Source organism: Tetrao urogallus (genome assembly GCF_951394365.1).
Source record: "Tetrao urogallus genome assembly, chromosome: 23".
Classification (NCBI taxonomy): Eukaryota; Metazoa; Chordata; class Aves; order Galliformes; family Phasianidae; genus Tetrao; species Tetrao urogallus.
Window position 1 is genome coordinate 5,077,309 of NC_136836.1, and position 10,305 is coordinate 5,087,613.

Genomic DNA, 10,305 nt, shown 5'->3' on the forward strand with positions numbered 1-10,305 from the left:
GTGCCTGCAGGCTGTGAGCTGCCCTGCAACGCCGTTCAGTGCTGCTGCAGTGTCCCCTCCACCCGGGGCTGCGGGGAGCCCCTTCCTTCCAGCCCTCCCCGCGGCTGGCCGTGCCCTAAGCTGCTTAGGAGCTGCCGGGACGGGGCGTTTGCGTGGCTTTGTGAGTTAATTCCCAGCAGGTGATGCATTCCCAGCAAGTTGTTTCCCAGCCGGACCGCTGGGGCTCACATGACTGCGTCCTGCACCAGGGCCGGGGGGGGGCTGCCACCCCTAAACAGCCTTCCCCAGGCAGAATGCTTTTCGCTGAGGGCTCTGGATGGATTGCTGGCTATCGGGTGTCTCCCGGCATCCCTCCACGGGGCCGGGCTGCAGGCATCCCTCCCCTGCGTGGTCCCACTGCTGCTAGGAATTGTGCTCGGGGAAGAAGGGACCCCCCCCGTCCCTGCACCCCAGGTTGGGTGAGGAGCACCAGCCTTTGCAGCCAGGGTGATTTCTGCATTCTCTTCTGCTTTGTGCTTCGCTGCCTGTGTAATTGCCGGCTAAATCCCGCTTGGATAATCCTTCTTGCTGATGGTGCACGAAGGCGCTGCCCTGGGCGGCTCCTCCAGACCTTGTTTTGCTCCTGGGGCTCAGCGGGGAGCGGTGCTGCTGTGTTAAGGGTTGGCACAGAGCTGGGGTGGGCACAGAGGGATGAGCACCGGGGGGGGGGAGCAGAGCTGCTGCAGCACAGCACGGCACAGCACTGCACTGCACTGCACAGCCCGCTCCTTGCCCAGCTCTGACCCTTCCATCCCCTCCAGCATCCCCCTCCCCAGCATCCCTGCATCCCAAACCAGCTCCTGCTCCTTCCTGTGCACTCACACCACACGGCAGCCCCCGCTGACCCCCACCCGGCTCCGTGCTGAACCCCCTCTCACATCCCCACGGTCTCAGTGCCCGCCCCGGGGCCGCGGTGCCCCACGCTGCCACACGGAGCGGCTCCGGCCCCTCGCACATCACGTGGCACAGTGGCACCAACCCTTTGCTTTCCATTTTTAGAACCGCTGGATCAGGGGAAAAAAAATGTATTTTGGAGAGTTTCGTTCGCTTCAGCTCCAGGATCTATTTTTTTTTTTTTTTTCCCCCTCCTTCCTTATTTTAAATGGGCCAAAGCCCCTTTTGCCTTCAGCCGGCTCTCGGGGCGCATGGCCTCAGGGCAGCTCTCCATCTGCCACCCCGGGCTCTGCCCCCCTCCCTCCCCGTGTCCCCACGGTGGCAGTGGGGCAGCAGATGAGGTCCCGCCGTGCTGTGGGGCCTCGGCTCCCTGCCTGCCTTTCATTAGCAGCAGTTTTGCCGGGGGGAAAAGGCTGCAGGGCTGCGGCACAGCCTGGCATTGAGCCACGTGCTGCTGGAGCCCGGCCTTCCTCCTCCTCCTCCTCCTCCTCCTCTTCCACCTCCTCCAAGTGCTGTGGGGTGACCCGGGGACACATCCCCATCCCAGAGGATGGGACCATTGGGCACAGCTGCCCCGTGGCACATGGAGGATTTCGTTCTTGTGCTTCCATGGCTCCAGGGGGAGGCGGGTTTGGGGGCTTTCCTGAGCCTTCTCTGTGCTACGCACCCTCGGCCTCCCCACGTTCCTGTGCCGGGGCCCAGAGCTGAAAGCAGCACTCAGGTGGGGCCCCGTCAGAACTCGCAATTAACCCTGAAGCAATCTCCATACGTTTGGGTGAGGGCGGAAGGTGGGCACTGGGGGCTGGAGCTGTGGGTCAGGGTCAGCCCCGTGCCGCCCCCTGTAGTCCGTGCCTCCAACCCTGCGTGCTCTGCTTCCAGATTCCTGCTCGTCTTCAGCTGCCTGGTGCTCTCCGTTTTCTCCACCATCCAGGAGCACCAGAAGTTGGCCAACCAGTGCCTCTTCATCCTGGTAAGCGGGGGGGCACTCAGGGGCCCCCTCCCCACACCGCACCCACTGTCACCCCGTAGCCCTTCCCATTCCCTCAGCCTCTCTTCACCCTCTGGGGTGCATCTTGGTGGGGGGGAGGGGCTCAGACCGCTGGAGGAAGCAGGGCAGAGGTGGGGGGTGTGGGGAGGCGTTAAGAAAAGGCCGACTTTTCCCCCAAACTGTCAGAAAGGGCTGACGCCGGAGTTCTCCCGAGTGACGGAGACTAAATCGGGAAGGTCCTTGTGACTTTCCCGCAAGTAAGCAGAACGGGGCCGGTTGGGGCGCGCGGCCGGAGGACAATGCTGACGGAGGAGGAACAGAACCCGGCTCCGCTCGGTGCCGGCAGGAGGAGGAGCGCAGGAGCCGCCGCGCCGGGGGTGTCCCGGGAGGGACGCAGCGCTCCCCTCGCACCGCCGTTCAATTCTCGCCCCATCCCAAAGCGCCCACCCCGCACCTCCCGCCTCGCGTTGTGCTTTTCCCCGCAGGAGTTTGTCATGATCGTGGTGTTCGGGATGGAGTACGTCATCCGCGTCTGGGCGGCCGGCTGCTGCTGCCGCTACCGGGGCTGGCGGGGCCGCCTGCGCTTCGCCCGGAAACCTTTCTGTGTGATAGGTAGCGCGGGGGGACGTGGGCGCGGGGGGACGTGGGGTCGGGGGCTGCTTCAGCGGTGCTGCCCCTCACCGCCCCCCACCCGCCCTCCAGATTTCATCGTCTTCATCGCCTCCGTGGCCGTCATCGCGGCCGGCACGCAGGGCAACATCTTCGCCACCTCTGCGCTGCGCAGCATGCGCTTCCTGCAGATCCTGCGCATGGTGCGCATGGACCGCCGCGGCGGCACCTGGAAGCTGCTGGGCTCCGTGGTTTACGCGCACAGCAAGGTGGGGGGCGGCCCCCCCGTGAGCCCCCGCCCCGTGCCCATCCCCGCCGACCCCCCCCCTCATCCGGCCCCGCTGACCCCCGCTGCCCGCAGGAGCTGATCACCGCGTGGTACATCGGCTTCCTGGTGCTCATCTTCGCCTCCTTCCTCGTCTACCTGGCCGAGAAGGACACCAACGGCGAGTTCGCCACCTACGCCGATTCCCTGTGGTGGGGCACGGTAAGCTGAGCGGCGGGAGGGAGGGAGGGGGCCGTGGGGGGGGAGCTCCCTGCAGGGCCCCCCGTGTTCTCTCCCCGCGCAGGTGACGCTGACCACCATTGGTTACGGGGACAAAACGCCGCAGACGTGGCTGGGACGGATGCTGGCAGCCGGGTTTGCTCTGCTCGGCATCTCCTTCTTTGCGCTGCCTGCAGTGAGTGTCCCCGCTCTCTACGTCCCATCGCAGGGCAGGAATTTGGGAGAAAGGGGCAAAATCCACCCCTGTGGAGGTGACCCCCGTGTGCCCCATCCTCCTCCCATCTCCAGGGTATCCTGGGCTCTGGTTTCGCCCTCAAGGTGCAGGAGCAGCACCGGCAGAAGCACTTCGAGAAGAGGAGGACCCCAGCAGCAAACCTGATCCAGGTGCCCCATCTGCACCCATCTCCTCCTGCAGTGCCACCGTTCGTTCCTCCGTGACCCGTGGCTGGATCCTGACCTGGGGGCTGGGAGGGGGGGCTCGGGGGACTCAGGCTGACCCACGGGCTGCTTCCCCCTGCAGGCAGCGTGGCGGCTGTACTCCACAGATGCCAGCCGGGGGTACCTGACGGCCACGTGGTGCTACTACGACAGCCTGCTGCCCTCCTTCAGGTAGGGGAGGGGGCACGGGGGGACTCACCGGGGGTCCCTGCAGGGCTGCTGGGTGAGCACTGCAGCGAGCACACACGTGGGCGCACGGAGCCGCAGCCCGCCGGCTGCCCAGCGCCCCCTCCCCACCCGCAGCACCCACCCCCCTCCACCTCTCACCCACCATCACTTCCTGGGGGAGGAGCGGTGCCGACAGTCGCTCAGCCCTCTGCCCTCCGCCGCCCCCGATGGACGGACGGTTCTGTTTCACCTTTTTGCTTTTCCGAAGGCGGAGATTTTCTTACCAGCTGCCCTCACGGAGCTCGGTGCCCCGCAATGGGTCCCGGTCCCGCTGCGCCGGGAGCTGTGGAGGAGCTGGATTTAGGATCCCGGCTCTGCTTTTGCTTCTTGTTTGGCTCCGTTTTGGCGCTTGGTTTTGCACGGAGGACCCGGCTCTGCTCCGTCTTGGTTTTGCTCATCTCGTTTCTTTTGGGAAGTTTTAATTTCTCCATGTTTTTATTTAACCCCCAACCTCAGAGAGCTGCTCCTAATGTTTGAGCACTTGCACCGAGCCCGCAACGGAGGATTTAGGAATTCAGAGGTGAAAAAATGGCCTGACGGAGCCCCGCCGCCGTATCAGCCCTTCTTCACCTCTGGCCAGAAAAGCCCCATCCCCGCCGCGTGTGCCGGGGACAGGTAGGGAGCAGCCGGCTCTGCCCCCGTGTGTGTGTGTCTGCGCGTGGTGCCGCCGCCAGCAGCAGAGCAGCCGCCCCGGGATGCCGCGTGCGGGGACCCAGCGCGGTCCCCGACTCCAGGGGCTGAAGGGCACCCGGTGTTCCCACCGCGCCACCCGGGCCAGGGCAGCGGCGCTTTGGGTCAGGGTCAGTCGGGGCCGACGGCTCCGTTCTGCCTCCTCGCGGTGCCGGAGCTGCGGCTCCGGGAAGTCTGGTGCGGCACAGATGTGCTGAGCTGTGATGCCGCCCCACTGCAGGGCTGCGGGCACAGCCAGGTGAGTACGGGCCGGGGGCTCCGGTCCCATCCCCGGCTTCTCCGCGAGCATCACCTCTCATAACATCTCATCTTCTCTCTCTCCCCTTCCCTCTACTGCTCACCTTCCGCTCTCCATCCCCCCCACACCTTCCCCCGCCCCACTCACCCCGAAGCTGGAAGGAGGAGGACGCGCAGCCCCACAAGTGCTTGAGCCTCAGGTAACGTCCGCCCCAAAACGTGGCCGTGGTTTTGGCCGCCCGCCCCGCTCTGTGCCATCCTCCCATGGGGACCCCGGCACCGTTCCCCGTGCCGCTGCTGTGCACCCACACAGAGCTCTGCCACCGGGACGACAGCCGTCAGCGTTTATGCAGGACCCACACAAACGTGCTCACGCTTCTCACCTCCGCAGCGGGGAGGAGGCGCCTGGGGGCTCTGCGCCCTCACACGGGGGTCACACGTGGGGCCGGGGCGCAGCGGCTCGGCTCAGCTCACTGATGCTCTCTTTCTCTGTGTCCCTGCCCTGCCCCCCAGCCAGGCGGGTGGTGGGAAGCAGAGGCTCTTGAGAACGTGGGCCACGTGGAGACGGAGGTACCGCGGCCCAGGAGCTGCCGGGTGCATGGGGAGCTGCCGGGTGCTGGGCAGGGGATGGGGCAGAGGGGCAGAGGGGGGGAACTGTGATGCAGCACTGGGGGTCGTGCATGGCTTGGGCTGGGAGCCGGCTTGGGCACGTTGGGCTGCGCCTCAGTTTCTCCCCGTGCAGCGTGGGTGAGCCTGGTTGTGCCGTGTCTGACAGCAGCAAACTGAGGGTAACCCCGTGGCGGTGTGCCCAACAGCCTGCCCTCCCCCCCCCCCCCCCCCTCCCTTGGGGAAGGAATTTCCCCATCCTGTGTGTGTGCTGCCAGCCCAGACCCGGCTCCTGGCCGGGGAAATCAGCAGAGCTCTCCCTCCGACTGCGGTTTTGTGGCATCCCCTGCACAGCAGCAGGTGTCTCCCTGCACTGCGCTGTGTGCTGTGTCCTGCGCAGCTCTGACTCCCTCTGTTCTTGGGTCCCATTCTGCTTGGCCTCCTCTCGTGTCCCCAACGTGAGCCTGCAGTCCCCCATCACCCCAGAGGCAGCACCAGGTGGTGTTTTTGTGTCGGTCCTACATAAATGATGTCTTCTGCTCCCCCCCCCCCAACCTCCCCCCAGCCAGCAGAGGGGTTGGTTTCGGGAGCAGAGTTTGCAGCGGGGCTGCAGGAACAGAGCAGAATGGTGGTGCAGCCTGCAGGAGGAGAAGGAGGAGGATGGCAGGGCCCGGCCGGCCCCACGTGTCAGCAGGAACGGGGCTGCTCCGTGCACTGCTCTGCTGCGTGTCCCCACCTGTCTGTCCCTCCACCGTCCGTCTGTCTCCTCTCTCTGCTCTCAGAAAGAGCTGCATAGAGGCTGCTCTGCACGGGCATGCAGTGACGCCTGCTGCCAGCCTGAGCTCGTGCCCAGTTCACGTGCTGGGCGCTGCCCATCCCTTCCACCCCCCGTCCCCATCCCTGCTCCCCAGGCACCCGCCAGGCACTCATTCTGCCCCCCACCCCCCCCTCGCAGCACCAAGATGGGCATCAAGGAGCGCATCCGCCTGGGCTCCCCGCAGCGCCTGGGCAGCCGCGGCCGCCTGCACCTGGCCCCCCCCCTGCACCGCTCCCCCAGCACCGAGGCCGTCCCCGAAGCCCCCAGCCCCAGCAAGGTGCACAAGAGCTGGAGCTTCAACGACCGCACGCGCTTCCGCGCATCGCTGCGGCTCAAACCGCGGCTGCAACCTGAGGGTGAGCGCTGGGGGGGGGGGGGACGGGACGGGACGGACACGGGGGGGCCGTGGGGGGGCTCAGTGTGGGGGCTGAGACCTCTGCTACTCTCCCTTGCAGCAGAGTGCCCACCAGAGGACAGCGGCGAGGAGAAGGGCTCCCACTGCGACCTGACCTTCGAGGACATCATGCCAGCAGTGAAGACCCTCATCCGTGCTGTGCGGTGAGAGCATCCAGCCCTGGGCACCGGGACACCAGAGCCACGGGGGCTGGGTCCCCACCACGACCCCCATAGCAACAAACAGAGCCTCGGGTGCTGGCCGTTCTGCATCCAACCCCCCTCCCCCTACCCGCAGGATCCTCAAGTTCCTGGTGGCCAAGAGGAAGTTCAAGGAGACCCTGCGGCCCTACGACGTGAAGGACGTCATTGAGCAGTACTCAGCCGGGCACCTGGACATGCTGGGCAGGATCAAGAGCCTGCAGACACGGTGAGATGGCCCCGGGGAGGGAGGGGAGACCCTGGGGTCCTGCACGTCCCCAGTTACGTGGGGCACATCCTGCCAGCCCCACGGCCATCAATGGGGCCCCATCCCTGTGACCCCAGTCCATTGGGAATGATGCGCTGTGTCTCCTTCCCTGCAGCGTGGACCAGATTGTGGGCAGGGGGGGCCCCGCTGCTGACAAGAAGATCAGGGAGAAGGGGGAGAAGGCAGTGCTGGATGCAGAGCTGGTGGATGAGCTGAGCATGATGGGCCGCGTGGTCAAGGTGGAGCGGCAGGTATGGAGGGGACGTCAGCGTGTGTCACCGTGTCACCACATCACCACATCACCACCCCATGGCTCATCCCGTGCCCACAGGTGCAGTCCATCGAGCACAAGCTGGACCTGCTGCTCGGCCTCTACTCGCAGTGCCTGCGCAAAGGCTCGGCCAACTCCTTCAGCCTGGCCGCCGTGCCGCTGCCCCGCGAGCCCGACATCACGTCGGATTACCACAGCCCTGTGGAGCACGAGGACGTGTCGGCGTCAGCCCAGACGCTGAGCATCTCCAGGTCGGGCAGCGCCAACATGGACTGAGCGGGGGGATGGGGCTGCAGGGATGGGCTCCGGCCGTGGGGGGACGTGGGGAGCCCTGGCCCCACTGAGCTGCGTCCCTCTCTGCGTTACTTGAACTCGGCGTCCTCACAGCTGGGCAGCAGAGCTGCTCTGTGCTGAGCGCTGTGGTGGGGATGGGGGGCAGCGGCAGTGCTGCGGTGGCTGCTCTCTCCAGGGGGGGTTGGGAGCCCCCAGCCCAGGGTGGGTGTCCGCCTCCCCATGGGGGTCCTGCACGTCCCAGAGCCGCGCTGGGACCGGCACAGCTATGCAAGGCTCTGGCTCTGGAGCTGAGCCCTTGGGCACAACCCCATGGGGTCTTATTGGGGTGGGGGGGGGTTACCCCCATCGCCCTCCTCTGCCAGGGTTCCCCCCGCTTACGGGGCTGCGGCTGCACCTCCACAAGTGCAGCAGAACCTTCTGCCCATGCATGCTCCCAGGGCAGCATCTATCCGTATATGTAAGAGACAGATATGCAATAATGTCTTAATATGCAACGCCCCCGGGAGCAGCTGCCCGGGGGACCAACGTAGGCAATAAGAACCTCCTGCCAGCACGCGGGGCGGCGTCCTGCTCTGCAGGGGGCTCAGACCCCCCCGGAGGGCGGCCCCGAGGCTGTGGGGCCGGGCAGGAGGAACCAGGAGCGTCCCTCCCTGCCCCCGCTGGAGGACTGACTCCTTCCCTGCTTGTCCCTGGCCCCTGGGGGTGACTGCGGGTGGGGACGGCGCCCTTTGCACGCTGCTTGCACCGGGGCTGCTTTCCAGTCCCCCACCGCAGTAGTGCCAAAATTTGTTGGTACCCCTCGGGGGGGGCTCGTGGGACCCCCTTTTGCCTTGGAATCGTGGGGGATCCCAACCCCACTCTGCTGCTGCTCCCAGCAGGGCTGTGCCCTGGGATGCCCCCAGCCCCTCCTTTCCCTCCGTAGTGCATGCGAACAGCATGGGCTGTGCTCGCAGCCCCCCGGGCTGTGCCGTGGGGCCGGGGGTGCCCAGGGGGTGATGCACAGCCGTGGGTACCCGGCCCTGGAATGAGGGTGCATGTGACAGCTTCACCCCCAGCCCCGCTCAGTCCTTAACCCGTAGGGCTCCTCCCCGGGGCTGGCTGGGCCCCTCAGTCCCTCTTTTTCCCCCCCAGCCGCCCGTAGTTACCTCACTTTATTAACTTATTAACTTATTTCTTTCATTAAACTTTGAAGTAGACGCCGCCTGCCCGCCTGGTTTCTGCCCCCGCTCTCCCGAGAGGTGGCACTCCAGCCCCACCGCAGCACCCAGCGCCCATCCCCCGCCCCCAGCCCCCCCCCAACCACTGCCCCACCTCGGCCGGCAGAGGGGCTGTGCTTTCCGGGGCGGTGTGGTGTCCCCAGACGGTGCGTCCCCACACGGGCATGGCGTTGCGATAGCCTCAGGAGCGTTCCAGACGAGATGTGGGTGCGAGACCCGTCCTCACAGTGCTGCAGCCCCCCCGGGGGGGGGTATCAGGCCCCCTTGGGCACGCGTCCCCCCGCCCGCAGTGTCCCAGCACCGCCCCCATTGCCGGGAGGAAGCCGGACTCTCGGCCGCTCCTTCGCCGCATTTCCTGGCTGAGCCTTCGCCAACAGCCGGCCCCGCAACCGCCACGCAGCGATGGAGCGACCCCTGCAGCCCCTCTGCCGCTCCCCCCGCCCCCAAGAGCAGCCGGGCCGCGTCGGGACGGAGCCTTTGGGTGGCCCCGCTGAGCGCTCGGGGTGCGGGGTGCAACCCGGGGAACCCCCACCTGCTGGCGGTGCAGCTCTGGCTGCGGTACCTCCGGGGCTGCTTTGAAGGGAGAGCCAGGTCGGGGCGAGCAGGAAAACCCCGTTCTGCTCTGCTTTGCTCCCGGCTGGCAGCAGAGCTTCTCGGAAGGGTGGGGGGGGGGGGGAGGGAGGTGGTCCGCGGTCACTCCTTGTGCCCGCAGTGGGGTCCGTGCATCACTGCGGGGGGCTCCGGCCATGCAAAAGGCTGAGCCCCCGCGTGCCCCCATTGCTCCGGGTCTGAGCTCTGCGCAGCGCTCCGGGTCGTGGCTGCAGCCTCACCCACGCGGGGCAAAGAACACAAGTGTGCGATGCCCCCTGCAGCCGCGTGTGGCACAGACGGGGACGAGGCTGTGGCCCAGCGAACGTGTCCGTGCGTCCTGCCGGCCGCCAAGGGCACCTGCCGGAGGAGCGTGGGGCTGCGGGTGCTGCTGCCCCTATGGCGGGGGGAGGAAGGGGGGGGGGAAAGGCAGGAGGATACAGAGCAGAAGAGGCGATGTCCCGCGTCCCTCTCGCGGTGGCTTTGCTCTGTCCCCGGAGGGTCTCGGAGAATTCGTGACTCACTCCGAATTCCTGTCCGTGTGCCTGCAGACAGCCGGGCTCCGGCCCAGTTCCTTCCTGAAGCTCTCGGCGGTCCAAGGCCGCGTGCTCAGGAAAAAGCTCTCGGGCTGCGCTGCCTGCGGAGGTGGGGGGGCCGGGGAGGGGGGTGCTCTTGTTGGACCCCCGGGGGTCGCGCTGTCTCCGTCGGACACCGGGAGCTCCTTCGGGGAATCCCTCGGCAGCGCCGGTGCCGCTCCTCGGGGCCAAACCTCCCCGGGAGGAACAGGAGTGCAGCAGGTGGGGGGGCCAGGGGCTGCCTGTATTCACCCCCAGCGTGCGCCCCAGCAGCGGGACAGCCGCGTTCCGCCCCGGCAGACGCAGTGCCGGGCACACGGACACACACACGGCCCCCTCCACGTGCTGGCGGTTCGGGGGACCCCCACCCTGCGACAGACGGGTCGGGGTGCGCAGAGCTTTTATAGCGCGCTCTCTTTGGCCCCAGCATTCCGAGGGTCTCCCCCT

At 66.9% G+C, this 10,305-nt stretch overlaps 1 protein-coding gene across 1 annotated transcript in view; it reads left to right on the plus strand.

Moving 5' to 3' along the window:
• The window catches only part of KCNQ4 (potassium voltage-gated channel subfamily Q member 4), a gene marked incomplete at both ends in the record, with an annotated part of 11,202 nt that extends 3,742 nt beyond the window's left edge, over positions 1–7,460 (plus strand). The window contains 13 exons of the mRNA XM_079546127.1: positions 1,813–1,903; positions 2,407–2,533; positions 2,624–2,799; positions 2,892–3,017; positions 3,100–3,210; positions 3,324–3,419; positions 3,556–3,644; positions 4,158–4,316; positions 6,190–6,407; positions 6,507–6,609; positions 6,743–6,874; positions 7,029–7,164; positions 7,245–7,460. Of these exons, the coding sequence (XP_079402253.1) occupies positions 1,813–1,903; positions 2,407–2,533; positions 2,624–2,799; positions 2,892–3,017; positions 3,100–3,210; positions 3,324–3,419; positions 3,556–3,644; positions 4,158–4,316; positions 6,190–6,407; positions 6,507–6,609; positions 6,743–6,874; positions 7,029–7,164; positions 7,245–7,460 (1,780 nt within the window). The remainder of the gene's footprint in view (positions 1–1,812; positions 1,904–2,406; positions 2,534–2,623; positions 2,800–2,891; positions 3,018–3,099; positions 3,211–3,323; positions 3,420–3,555; positions 3,645–4,157; positions 4,317–6,189; positions 6,408–6,506; positions 6,610–6,742; positions 6,875–7,028; positions 7,165–7,244) is intronic.
• Between the last annotated feature and the right edge of the window lie 2,845 nt (positions 7,461–10,305).